Genomic DNA, 14,772 nt, shown 5'->3' with positions numbered 1-14,772 from the left:
GTGTATATGTGCAATGAACTTTGTTTCCAGCGACACTTCGTGCCTTTAACAATTTGTATCTTCGCATTTGTATATTTCATTGTATATTCGCATTTATAATGCACGACAGCGAGTCAAATGAAAGTGAGCCAACCAACCCCGCGCAATAATGGATTTGTTAATTATCTGCGAGGCATGTGCGCCGCACACAGGCATCTCTTATTAGGAAAAGTAACCCGCAGGTGTGAGGATAAATGTTCTTTAATACTCTCATACAATGGGTGAACATGGTTGCGTGACATATTGGACACTCCAAAAGTTGAACAACGTGGTGTCATGGGAGTTTTTAAAAGCTGAAGGCGTTTCCCCTTAAAAAATTAGTTGCCGCATGGATGCCGTGTTGAACATTGCATTTCATTGGCCACCGTGAAGCATTGGAGCAAACGCTTCAGAGGACTTGAAAGTTGCAAAGATGATCCAAGACCGGGCCAAAGCCACCATGCAATCACCCCCAACACAATTGCAAAGGTTGGTGAGCTGATTAGTCAAGAATGGAGGATAAGCATCCGTGAACTGGCAGAGCATGTGAACATTAGTCACGATTCGGTTCAGGCTATAATTCATGAGCGTCTCGGTTATCGGCTCTTGTGTGCGTAATGGATGCCAAAGATTTTGAACCACGGCCAGAAGACAGAGAGGTTCGGTGCTGCCTTGGTTCATTTGATCTGATATCACAATGAGGGTGACGACTTCTTGCCTGCTGTTGTCCCCGGGGACGAATCATGGTGCCACTATTACGAGCCTGAAACGCTACGGTAATGCCTAGGGTGGAAATATTTGGATTGACCACCCTCAAAGAAATCAAAGGCCGTCGTTTCCGCCGGAAAAGTGTTGCTGACTTTTTTTTTCGATCGCCAGAGGCCATTACTGATCGAATTTGCTAAACCTGGAGGGACTATCTATCGTTTCTGATATTCTGAAATTCTAGATCGGCTGCGTGTCGCAATCAAGGACAAACAACATGGAAAATTGACGAATGGGGTCATCTTGCTCCACGAAAATGTCCGTCCCCACGTCGTTGATGTGGTTAACACAAAACTGGCAAAGTACAAGTGGGAAACGCTGCAACATTCCCCATACAGCCGAGACCTGTCGCCTTGCGACTTCAACAATTGGGGCAATTGAAGAAACAGCTCAAGGGAACAAGATTCGTGTCGGACGATGACGTGAAATAGTCACCAGAATAGCAGCTTGGACTTGTTGGTTTTCCATCCTGGTGTTAACAGCCCAAACGTAGACGAGACACGAGACGAGAGGACGACATCACAGCGCTTGTGGTGTCGTCGTCTCGTGTCTCGTTTACGTTTTGCGCTGTTAACACCAGGGTGAAATAGTCAGTTACAGACTTCTCAAAACAGCAACCCAAGCAGCTATTTGAGATGGGAATCACGCGACTCGTTAGTCAGGGGGACAAATGTCCAATGCTCATGAACACTACATTTAAATAAAGTACCCCGTTCGTCATATATTCGCATTGGCTCCCTTTCATATTCCTCGTCCTCGTACATTTTGCAAAACCGCTTTTTATGTTTTCTCTGTTGCGACTGTAATTTCGGTGCAATTACAATATGCGACCGGTGACCGCTTCTCCTGCGCAATACATTGGAACAAAAGACAGCGCCATAGAGATCTTTCCCTGGCCGTTGCATATGTACAAAAATGTAAACAAGGTTTTTGAATGACGAAGTATCATTCAACTATTTGTCTTCAACTTCATATCAGCAGCATGCAATGCTTTGCTGGTTTCAAGCTGATATAGTTCGAAAGTACGTGTGATATTTTCTTTACTTATTAACTAGACAAAAACATGGAAGCATTGATATCAGTTATTTCCGGCGCAATTTTTGGGTCATACGAGTACATTATTTTATGAAAAAAATATATTTTACTTGTCTTGACAGTGCGTAGCGTTCAAAAATTCATTTGCAGCATCTTTGGTAATGGAAATTCAGTCATTATTCATGTATTTTATCCCTCGACAAATTCTATAAGGAGGCCTCCTGAGACCCGGGATGCATGTGGGTGCACCGATTTTCCCCACACTTTCAGAATAAGTCAGTAGGGTTAATTATGCAGGTGAAAAGTGTTAAATATTTTTTCAATACCCTGATAGTTTCAGCTCAGCGCGGTGTCTAATATATTGGACATTGGGATGCTACCCGGTCTTTTTTCACCCAGCGCGCATGTAATGACGTAGCGCGGATATTGCGCTCAAACTCATGTGCAAAATTTCTTTATTCACTCGAAAGGCGAAGCAGTGAATAAAATACGTAAAAAGAGCATTCCTCCGCTCAACAAAAATTTCACTCTTGTGCTCACTTCCTGAGGGCAGTTCCAAAACACCTTTTTGTCCTTCTTGATGCAGAAGAAGAGCCGGCATTTGGTACAAAAGAACTTTGTTTTCATGTCGCAGCCCTCTAGTCTGCAACGGCCAGCGTTTGTAGTGTCTGCCAGCCTTGGACAGTGGCTAGTGCTCTTTTCTTGGGTTTCTCCAGGAGACAGTAGAGCCTGCTTTGATGGCGGATGCCACTCGGTTTCGTTCTCATTCTCCGTTTCATCCTACTTCTTCCCTGAGCCAAGAGGGTCTCAGCAACAGCTCGGCGGAGCTGGATATATTTGAGTAGTTCTTTCCGCTTTTTCTATAGGGAGCGTATGTTCCTCGTGTTCTGCATTCAGGAGTTGCTGAGGGCAATATCGAAGAGGTGAAAGATGGCTCTGATTGTCCACTTGTGGACGCGTGCTTTTACACTGTAGTAACTTATCATTCGGTCTGCTATGTGGACACCACCCATGTTGACGTTGTACATGTGCACATTATCTGGTCGAGGGACATCAATATGTTTTTTTTTCCTTACGAGACCACCTGCGACCGGTGTCTTGTGGGACCTGGCCATGGATTAAAAAAAGTTATTGGCTTATTCATCAGATACGCGAGGCCGGTCCCCTAAAGAAAAAAAGAGACGCGATTTCGTCCACAAGCCGCTAAATACCAACAATACTCGTCTGCACAGCAAGGCCATCGCAAAAGCGCGGTGAAACAACCGGGTTGGGTCCTAGCGTCCAATGTAATGGACTGGCGAAATCAAAGGAAGTATAAAAAAAGTAAGCGCGCGGACAGTTTACATTTTGTATTTTGTGCGTTCGCTCTTGTATTAATTTTAATATAAAACCAAGGATATGCCCTGAAAGCAGGTAGAAATACGAGAAAGAGTACTTTCTTCGCCGGCAGTTGCCGTAAAACACCGCGCCGCTCAATGCCGCCATTGCGGAACTGTTTCGGCGGGAATTTGAACGATGTATTTTCATCAATGCTGCATAGATTGCGCAAGCAGGTGTCCAATAAGTTCGACAGCACGGTTTTATTCTTTCTTTATTGATTTCTTTCTTTCTGTACATCAATAGAAATCGAAGCAAAAGCAAAAGGCTATACAGCCTGACAGAGGCTTTTGCTTGTTTTATGAGGATGAAAGCCTTGTCAGAGGAGTACTGCCTCATTTCTGAATGTCCAATATATTGGACAAATCCCCATAGTGGCGTCTCAGGAGGATAAGGAGGCCGAGCTGCAATGTGAGCCCCCCTCCGTACGAAATTTCTGGCTACGCCACTGGATATACAGTCAAACCTCGATATGTCAAATACGGACATATGAAATTATTGCGTATATCGAACACTGTCTCCACCACCTGGAAAATCGCATGCATTGTTAATATTTTTTTTATTTCGATCCGGGTCGGGCGTAAAATGGATATATCGAACTCCACCACCCCAGACCCATGCGCTCTGTTGACAGGCGTCGAGCTTTCACACAACACCCTCGAAGATAGCGGTGGCGCGATGGGCGCTCCCGACTGCTGTGCACTATAGCTGCACACATCGCTCGCGCTGAGGGCGCCACTTGAACGTATGCAGCGGCTTGACTAGTTTGGTAATGTCAGCGACGCATTGCATTTGCTGCACTGACTCCGCCGACTCCTCCTCGATGCCGTGTTCTGTGCCTGCCGCGCCTCGTGAGAACTGGCGGCTTGCACCCGCAATGACGCAGACGCCTCGGCAGACGGCACTTGCTTGTGGGCATATCGCTTGTGGATGGTGTAGACTATGTTGAGGACTCCACGTTTAAGCATGCGGCTGCCAATAAATAGCAGGCTACACTGCTGCAGTACTTTCAGCTGAATAAATAATTACTTTGTGCGAAGCTTCAAGTATTTACTACGCCACGATTGGGGCGCGATCGAGGATCGTTGTTCGGAGCGCGCGTTTGGTTGCGGATCGCGCGACTGGCCTAGACCGCGCCGGCTTCGCACGGCTGACGAAGTCAGCACGGCCTACGCTAATAGCGTGCGGTGCAATCTACCGCGCGCTCCTGGCTGACGAAGTCGCCGTAGCCCAAGCCAAATGCGCCGAACACGCGCTCCGAACAACAATCCCTGATAGCGCCCTTGCTTCATTGATTGATTTGCATAGGTTCTTGACGCGTTTTTACGTGATTTTATATATCGAATTCTGGCTATATCGAAATATTTCGTGATCAGCCCAATGTTCGATATATCGAGGTTCGACTGCATCAATCACAAAAGCGACACCTACCTGTAGCTTCCCCACAGAGGTGTTTGCAGAGCCCTACGAGCTTTTTTTGATGGGCCTTCACTAGGTGGACATTTCCTGGAATAATAAATATAAAAAAAAACAAGAAAGTCGACAATTGAGCCAGCAAACATATAAACACAATATGAGCCTGTTAAGAGTAAGTCTAACGTACATTAACAGTGCCTTTGTGGTGAAGTGCAAAAGAACTAGTATAAACGCTGAAGCTAATACAGTTCTGTTTGTCTTGTCCCATGGGCTCTATTTGGCTTCAAGGTTACAGCTTTGGAAACAGCTTCGTCTTCACACTACACTTCATGACTTGAAAAAAGTAAAGAATCCTATCAGCACTGATCAGTCAAACAATAGATTTCTAATCAATAATTCTGCAGGTGGGCACAAGGTATCAGAAATAGCCGCAAATAACAATGGATTAATTGCACAACCAAAACTTGCTGCATTGCTTACAAGAGAACAATTATTTGGGATAGAGACTATAGCATGTTTATCCCCTTTGGTACCAACAATCCCAGTTCTCAGTTCTCACAAAATGTGATAACTGTACAGTCACAGTAGTGCAGCTTTAGAGTGTGGCAACTCCAAATACCTCGTACCTTGCATCAAGAGAAATTCTGCAGTGGGCTAGTTGGTTAAACATACTAGTGTTCTTGCACAAGAATAACCACTGCACAGGCTCAAGCGAGCAAACGCACATAAGACGTCGAACACAAACTATCAACAGTTTAATTTTCAGAAAAAGGAGAGTATATATGTGGACTACCTCCAGGGCCTATCGACACTGCCAATTGTCACTTATTATCTTAATCTCTTTTTTGCCGACAGTTATGAACAGTGTATTGACACACGTAACATGAGGGGGCCACCTTATTCTTATAAGCTTGAACAGCTTCTCTTTGCCTTTGCTTACTCGACTTGTGTAGTATCGTTGGGCTGTTAAAATTTGGTTCACACCTGCACAGAGTGCAGTGCACCCCGAACTCGCATTAGACTACAGTTTTATCGGTGTTCATGCAGTTTCTCATTTATGCACCTAACGGTATGGCCCCTGTGATCAGCACCGCATGCCAAGGAATTCTCATGCACCACGTTGTTCGCCCTTACAACAAATCTTGCGGCGCATATTAAAGTGTCTGTCCGCTTTTCCACACTGTAGTCCCCATTTTTGCACACATTTTCTAACTTTCACGACGCCAAAAAGAGCAGCCGGACGCCATACTTGCAGCAACCTCCTTCAGTCAGTGTGACACCGTATGCACTGTATCACACAGAACAGTGCATGCACACCTGACATGTATGCATGCCCTGTGGATTAACGAAGGCAACAATGCACTTACCGAGGCATAAATGCCGTATGTCAATTTGCAGCCGTTGGATTTCTGGGAAATCACCTAGGTCACTCTTCACTTTGTTCTCGAACTGCAATACATGAGCATCCAGCAATGAATACTGCAGCATGACTGTTCTCCTAGGAGATATGGATATCGTCAATGTGGGAGGGGGGGGGGGGGGGGTTCCAAGCAGATACGCAAACTGCCTTTTTCATTTTACTGCGCCGCCCTCTGCCGCACGCTGCTGAAAACGTTTTCGGAAGCGTCCTGAGGCTTTCGCCGGTCCAATTGTGCACCTGCGTCCACGTTAAGCGCGCGTCGGTTGTGCATTTCGTGGATCGCGAAGTGTTATTAATGGCTACTTCGGGGTAGAATGCGTTCATGGAAAGCATGTAGCACTTACCGCCTTCTCGGTGAGCAGACCTGAGTGCGCTGTTGTGCAAACAGTGCGGTCAATAAAGGCACGCTTAGTTCCGTTTGCCGACACGGCTGCCTTGTAATTTGTCGCTGATTTCAGTACTTGGAGCTCGCTTTTTGTATTCTTTATACACATTATTTAGACACTTCGCATATTGAAGAAGTCTGCGACCGCAGCCTTCTGTGTCGAATTTATCAAAGCGGTGCACTTGTTTACATCGACATCTACAGCCGCAAATCGTTGTTATCGTCAAATGTTGTGGAAAAGATGCATCGCTGATACGAAATAGTGTCAAAACAAGCAAAACATGCATATCTGTGCATATGTGCCGTGTTGTTACACCCTGAGACGAGTCAATATGAGCGGCCGAACCACTTAAACAACGGCAACTGTGATCCAGTACACATATTACAGGCTGTTAATTAGCCCATTCTCGCTTTTCTTAAACTCCATCATAGTTCATAGTTGCAGTTTGCGCGTGCCATAAAGCATCATTACAGTCGCATAAGTGCCCATTTATCGACCGTGTTGTCCACTCGCGAAACCGTGCGGATGACATCACTCGCACGGCGTTGATATAACTGAGCGAGGCGGTTGTTTATGCTGCTGTATAACGAATGCACTGCCTCTTGTTTGCCGTTTGACGCAAAGACAAACAATGCATCTCTGAAACTGAGAAATGTGTCGGCAAAGCAACACGTACCGACCCACTCATATACGCAGCGAATGCGACCGACAGCGTACGGTGACGTACAGATGTTGGCACAGTGCTGTGTAACCGCTTGCGGCTTATTGTGTACGCGCCATGCGCAGTGTAGTTGATTTCAAATCGCTAAGACCAGAACTGAGTTAAAAAGCAGTTTCGTTCCACCTAACTGCTCACATTTCAGTTCAGGTGCGCTCGTAGCGGGTACACGAACTCGACAGCGCCAGGCTTAATCTTCGCTGAACAGGATCGATTTCGGCTCAAACCTGATGGGCATGGCTTGAGAGGATTGAAGCTCATGCATTTCAACTTGGTAGACGTGTTTGGCTTATTTTGAGCATGATTAATTATATATACAAGCGAATACACTGTCGCTATGGTGTTGCGGTTCGAAGGCCGATCGCGCAGGGTTCGGTCGAACGATTGTTGGCACGCTGATTTTGGCGGTGCCGTCGACAAGAAAGCCCGCCGCAGTACAACACGCGCTTGTCGGTTGCGTCGTTGTCGGCCTGGTACGATAAAATGGTTTCGGTGACGCACAATAGTCGATCGATCGTTGGCGTGAGCGCCTTGTCGGTCTCGAATCGACCCAGTGTAGCTCACCTTACGAGTACATGAAGTCTGGCACGCGCTGCCACCACCAGCAAGTGAAGACCGATGCTAAAAGAAGACTTCGCCTGCAGCGTGATGTATTTAAGTGTCGTCCAAGTGTAACGCAAGGGTTTTTCATTAAATGTGCCAGCCATCAATGAAAAGCGGCAGCTACCTGGCTCACGGTGCTGTCCGGACAACTCGGACGAACCCCTGCCCACTCCCTATTTTAAAGTCACTGCACCGACACCGAGCCACCAGTGGAGATTCAACGCAGTACACGGGGCACACGGCACAAGTGCTTGGCGCGTGTCCGAGCACTTTCTCTTTCCGGGGGACTCACCGACGCAGGCGCGCGACCCTTCCAAAGCGTTTTGCAACTAATCCGCTAGAACAGGGCGCATGCGGCATCGTGCCGTGAAAAAGGCGGATTGTTAAAAGTAACCACATTGTCAGAAAAAATATAGATAAATATTAACTCGGTATCAGACAACAAAACTGATGATACTCAGTAGCAGGGCTGGTAATTTGTTTTGCCAGAACACTAAAATCTCTACATAATCAAGTTCAGGGACCTGGCAAATTGTTCGTTATTCTGAATTGCCGTTATAGTGAAAGACCAAAATTAGCCCTTCCGCCCATCAACCCAACAGTTGTCGCAGTATGACCTATCCACAAAAATGCTGCTGTTTGCTCTCGGCTTGCACTATTGCTATTTTTCTTTAGCTTGTGCTATCACGCGCCACAGAAGCTGGAGTAACAGTGGCGCATGCAAGAGAGGCTGACGCCGAGAAAACCATGGGCAAATAGGACGCTCCATATCACCTTTAAGGGCAATGTTTCTCACTGTTTGCTTGTTTTTCACATTCCTTGCCTTGTAAACCACACCACTCTCGCTGGAGGCGGAGACCTGAACTATTCCAAAGCACAAGCATGTGTACATGACACTGTGCAGAAAGTGAACCGTGTGGCATTGCCGAGAGCACAGAGGTAAAGTTACATCTGTTTAGCGTGTAGCTGGTATGGTCACAGAAAGAAGCGCGAAAGAAGGAAGAGAGGCACCTGCATTGCTAGGCGACACTTGTCTGAGGGGAGCAAGCACTCGCAAAACCTTATACGTTGTCGCCTCTGCAACAGAAATGAAGTCGCCACCTACGTTCTTCTCCTTTGTCTCGGGCTTTTGGGTTTTACAAACCGTTCCGAAAGATAAAGCGCAAACAGAGGCAGCTCACTAACAAAGAACAAAGACAGGACAAGGCGTTTCTTGTAAAAAAGGAAGTGGCTTGTCCTGTCTTTGTTCTTTCTTTATGCGCTGTCTCTGTTGGCGCTTCATCTTTTCAAAGTTATGAACCAACTAGCCCCCCACGACGTGTTCTACTGCAATACCTTTCCAAACCCATGTGCCACGGTGTCCGCTTTCCGTGCCTTATTGCCTGCTAGCCTACTGTTCCAGCTGCATTGAAGGATACACGGAAATCCAAGAATCTCTAGATTTCGGAAAATTATTTTTGTTTTACACAACTGTTGGAATATTACACGGAAACTGAATAACGATCACTATTCTGAAAAAATTTGAATTCTAGAGTTTGTTGTGAAATATTTTTACATTGAAAGTATAAGCAGTTTGCAGGTGATTTCGGAAAAGTAGGTTTATCTAAAAAGTTTCTTAATGTGGTGGTCGTAGTAACGAGGTGTCACTTCCTCTTTTACACAAGCTGTCTTGTCTACTAAGTACTTTGCTGGGCTAGTTGGTGCAACATATCATAAATGTATAAGCAGTTTAACGACAAGGGTAAAGAAAGATTTGACAGGACAGACGCTCAGTTACACAACGATGTTTATTGGAAAGTTGTTCACAAATGCGCTGATTTGTGCATGTGCAGTTAAACACACCCCAAGATTTAGTCATACAGGGCCAACAGGGCTAACGATAAAAACCGTTCAAAAATCCTATTTCTTAATCCGTGAGTGCTATAGAGGAAGCACTAACGCACGTGGCTGAGTGTTCCGAGATCACAGAAGCTGGGCAGATATTCGTACACTCAGCCACGTGCGTTAGAGGTCCCTCTACAGCGCTCACGATTAGAGAAGTAGGCTTTCTGAACTGTTAAATTTACATTCTTTAGATACATTTGTTGTCAAAGGTTTTTATCCTTATCCCTCTTGGCCCTGTATGACGACACCTTGTGATGTGTTTAACTGCACATGCGCGAATCGCTGCTTTCGTTAACAACTTTCCAACAAACATCAGTTGTAAGTGACCGTCTGTTGTCCTAGTAAGTGCTTCTTCACTCTTACCAATAAACCGCTCACACTAATACAATGTGTTTTCTAGGTCTGCACACTAACAACATTCTTTCCTAGCTCCGTAATTATTAACATGGTGTCCTAAAAAACTTGCCGTTAACGGTGATAAATTGATTCATATTACCTCAGGCATGCCCCAGGTATTCATTTATGGACCACGTTTGCTTGTAAATTACGTAGGCGGAAACAAACTCTAAAATTAGGCTTTACGCGGTTAATTGTGTAATATACAAAGAAATTAAGGATGAGTCAGACAGGACAATGCTAGAAACAAACCTTAATATTATACATTACTAGCGTCAAAAAGTGGCTTATGTCACTTTAAATGCACGAAATTAAACACATTTGTTTCTAACACAAGAAGAAAGCAATAATCTTCATATCCTACCAAAAATAACGGAACTAATTCAGCAGTAAAGGAAATGAACTAATCCTTCACACACAGCATGGAATGCTCATATAGACTACGCAATGAATTTCAATATTAGAAATCTTAAATATTCCTCTCGAACAGTAAAGGATTTTCACAAAACTAAAATTCAACTGATACTTCAATATACAAGCATAACTTGTCACCTGTATATGCAATCATTTTAGAAAAGCCTTTAAGAAATACAGCCCGGTTTAAAACTACGCAATACAAGCGGTATGACTGACGCAGAAAACTGGCCTGGCATGTCAACGCAATACACCTTTCTTCCCGTTGATCTGCTTGCCGCCGAGCAGTGCGGACGTGTTTCGCATGGGCTGCCGACTTTCAACCGATTTTTTGGCAACATTATGGACTGCGACGACCCGGGAACATCACACCGAGGTCAGTGAGGGTGCTGTGCACCTAACCACTACGTTTTTGGAGACAAGACCTGCTCATAGCCAGATTTCGGGCACTTCTCCCCCGAGCCGCACGTAGTCGTGCTGGGCCTACTTTAGGCCTAACGCGACTAGGGCCTCTCCCTGCCGCCGCCGGCGCCGAGCCCGAATGGAGTGTACCGTGGATGGGGAGGATATCTCCCCGGAAGAATACAACAACGAAAAGCTCTGAACCTCTGCCATCAAGGCCCACGACCTCGTGCACCCTAGGAAGAAGAATGCGACGCCGCTTGCGTCATCCATGACGACCGACGACGGCAACGGCAAGGCCGCCGAGAAAGAGAAATCGGCCGCTGGCCGACCAACAATCAGAAGAAGGAGACCGCTTCCTCGCCTCCCGGCCACGGATTATAAAGTGGTTTTCAGACCGAAAGGAGGCGTCGATCTCCGTTCCCACACCGCCACCACCCTCCTGCAATCGGTATGCCAGGGGTCCGACACGGACATCGCTACAGCTCGAAAGCAAGACCAGGTGCGTGTCAACCTAACAATAATTCTATCACCGTGAGCTCTCCATCGGTGGAGAGAGTCAAGAAATATGTCAGTCTACAAAACCTCAGAATCATCGACCAGATATACCCTGTCAATGCTTACATTGCGGCCCCGGCCGAAGCCATCAAGGGAATCGCCTACAACGTGCTCGAAGACCAAACCCACGAGGAAATCCTCGAAGACATCCAGGACAACAAAGGGTGCCAAATTGCAGAAGCAAGAAGGCTAGGCAAGACCTCATCGGTACTAATAACCTTTACTGGAACCCAAAAGGTACCCAGCCAAATCCGTTTGTTCGGAGGACTATACTCGTGCTACCCCTTCCGTGCCAAAACGGAAGCCTGCTTTAACTGCCGACGGGCCGGACACAGAGCCGACGTCTGCCCGAGGGAAAGGACCAACCTATGCAACCGCTGCAGGACGCAACACTCGGCCAAGGAGAAACCGGACTGCACCCCAAAATGCATCCTGTGCAACGGAGATCATTTCACGGGCACCAGAAGCTGCAAGGCCCGCTTCGAAAGACCCAACTACAGGGGAAGAAAACCCACCGAAAGCCAATGGCAACGCGGACAACAAGACAGCGGAGGACACCATTCCAGGAGCCGGGAAAGGTCCAACTCCAGCCAAAGACGCTGGAGAAGCCGGAGCCGCTCCATCTCCTTCTCTCCTCTCCCTAAGGCCGACAGTCAAGGACGCCCAAAACAGGTGAGCTGGAAACCGCAGACCTCCCGAGAGAGAGATGGCAACGCAGAGCTCAGGGCTATGATTGAAGGACAAAATGAAACAATCAAAGAGCTTAAGGAAATCATTGTAAACCTACAGAGTAGAAACTCCCCCCAGAAGGAAACACAAAGCTCAAAACAACGCACCCCTTCTACGAGACCCAACAGCTCAGTACCCCCCTCCGCGGCATCCTCGCGTGCCTCGTCACCACAACGAAGCCCCCCGGCTAAAAAGAGAACGATCGAAACGGTCAAAGACGTGGAAAGCCCCACCCTAAACGATGTAATTCACCTAATCCAAGGCATGAACACCCGACTTGATCGCATGGAGGAGAAGATGGCAGCAACGGAACACAGAATCAGGGCAGACATGAAGGAACAAATTGGTGCATTAGCTACGCAGCTAAAAGGACGCATGGACGCCCTCGAGACCAGACTAAGCCAAACAGAGGCTACCGTAGCCACGATACAAACTCAACTCGCAGATCATGTTGAGCAACTTGCAGCGATCTCACTATCCAAATCCGGTCTCATCAACACTCAGGTACAAAGATCAAACCAATATGGAGGGAAACCTTAAGGAAATCAAAATATGGCAGTGGAACTGCAGGGGCTTCCGCCCAAAGCGGGAGAACCTACAACTCCACATCCAAAACTTATACAAGCCGAAAATACCGGACATCATAGCACTGCAAGAAACGCTAACTAAAGCCAAACTCAGAAACTATAAAACGTACGAAAAAACGGGAGCGCAGAACCCGCGTGCGGCCGTCTTGGTCCACAGAAACCTGACCGCTGTCGAACACGAAATAGACACGAAGGACGCGGACTGCCTCCTCGTGGAAATAATTCCACAGAGAAGAGGACAAGCGAGCCTGTTTGTTCTCAACATATATAGCGCCCCGAGATCAAACCACCCCCCCGATAATAGAGGCAGTTAACAAAACACTCAGGCTCTGTGGACACAAGCCGCTATTAATTGCAGGCGACTTTAACGCCAGGAACACGGCCTGGGGCTACAAAATAAACAACAAGAAGGGCACCGCCATATGGAATTACATACAAGACGAAGGCCTAACATTACTGAATGATCCGCTACAACCCACGCGAATAGGAAACAGTGTGCAGATGAACACCAGCCCCGACCTCACGCTCAGTAAGAACGTGGGTGAAGGGAAATGGAGGAACACCGCCTGTAGCCTAGGCAGCGATCATTATATAATCGAAACCACCCTCCCCGCCACATCGCTAAAGAAGAAAGGGCGGAAAGAGATCACGATCACCGACTGGGACAAATTTAGACTCATCAGAGCACGAGACGAACCCACCATCATAGAGGACCTCGACAAATGGGTTGAACAGCTAGGCAAGGACGTCAAAACCGCGACCAAAAGCATACCAGTCACAGCAGAAACACACGCAATAGACAACAGACTACTACACATGTGGCAAGCACACGAAAGCCTTCAAAAGGGATGGCTCAAACAAAAACACAACAGAAGACTGAAGCTCAAAATTACTCGCCTTGCTAAAGAAATAGAACACCACGCACAAGAGCTGGTCAAACAACAATGGGGTCAAACATGCGACCAGATGAATGGAAAACTGGGCCTAAAAGACACGTGGCACCTACTCAGGTACCTCCTAGACCCTGAAAATTGTAAGACTGCACATAACAAGAACATCGGCCGCATTATACACGAACACCCCCTTCAAGACGACGAACTCCTCGACGAACTCAGCAGCAGATATGTAGATACCTCCGACAAGGAAACGCTTCCCGAGTACAAAGGACCTCCGAATCCAGGAATGGACGAGGAAATAACGACGGCGGAGGTGAGGGCGGCGCTACACAAACTCCGCACATCCTCTGCCCCGGGAGCGGACGGAATCACAAACCGAACCTTGAGAAACCTGGATGAGGAATCAATCAAAGCTATCACAAAACTGTTTAACCAATGCTGGGAAAAGGGCGAGCTGCCGGCAGCGTGGAAACACGCAAAGATAACCTTCATACCGAAACCAGGGAAGAGCCTACAAATACAAAATTTGAGACCTATCTCCCTCACGTCATGCCTTGGCAAATTGCTAGAACACGTGATTCTAGGTCGCCTGCAAGAACACATGGACAAGCACGAACTCTTCCCCAGCACAATGTTGGGCTTTAGACAACACCTCTCCACACAAGACCTCATGCTTAGACTGTCGGAGGAGGTCATTAACCCTATTCACAGCAAACGAACCAAAGCAATCCTAGCTCTGGATTTAACCAAAGCATTCGACAAAATCAAGCACGAGGCTATCACGGAAGCCCTTTCAAATCTAGGAGTAGGCGAGCGAGCCCACACCTACGTCAAAGCCTTCCTATCGCTAGGACGGCGGAAATACACTTCGGGTCACTCACATCCGACCCTTTTACACTGGGAAGCAGAGGAACGCCGCAAGGATCGGTACTCTCACCCCTCCTTTTCAATGTCGCGCTCATATCCATGGCACAGCTGCTCGAACGAATACCAAACCTATCGCGTTCCCTATACGCAGACGACATTACACTCTGGGTAACCAAAGGAAACTACGGAGAGATCGAGCACCTACTGCAAACTGGAGCAGACGTAGTCTCGGAACACGCCAGAAAGATAGGATTATCGTGCTCCCCGCAAAAATCTGAACTTCTCGTCATGAGATACAATC

The 14,772-nt window shown here is 47.0% G+C and overlaps 1 protein-coding gene across 5 annotated transcripts in view; it reads right to left on the bottom strand.

The window, feature by feature from the left end:
* Nucleotides 1-14,772, bottom strand: part of LOC142587347 (tRNA:m(4)X modification enzyme TRM13 homolog) — a 424,180-nt gene that overhangs the window by 194,833 nt on the left and 214,575 nt on the right. For all 5 annotated transcript variants that reach the window (XR_012829490.1, XM_075698280.1, XM_075698279.1 and 2 more), the window contains 2 exons: nucleotides 5,979-6,060; nucleotides 4,627-4,701 (listed from right to left, as the gene is read on the bottom strand). Coding sequence is in view for 4 of the 5 variants with exons in the window: in XM_075698280.1 (XP_075554395.1) it covers nucleotides 4,627-4,701; nucleotides 5,979-6,060 (157 nt within the window). In the remaining variant the exon portion in view is untranslated. The remainder of the gene's footprint in view (nucleotides 1-4,626; nucleotides 4,702-5,978; nucleotides 6,061-14,772) is intronic.

The sequence above is a fragment of the Dermacentor variabilis genome, chromosome 7 (genome assembly GCF_050947875.1).
Source record: "Dermacentor variabilis isolate Ectoservices chromosome 7, ASM5094787v1, whole genome shotgun sequence".
NCBI lineage: Eukaryota > Metazoa > Arthropoda > Arachnida > Ixodida > Ixodidae > Dermacentor > Dermacentor variabilis.
The sequence above is the reverse complement of the archived record's forward strand: the minus strand, read 5'-3'. Positions and strand labels throughout refer to the sequence as shown.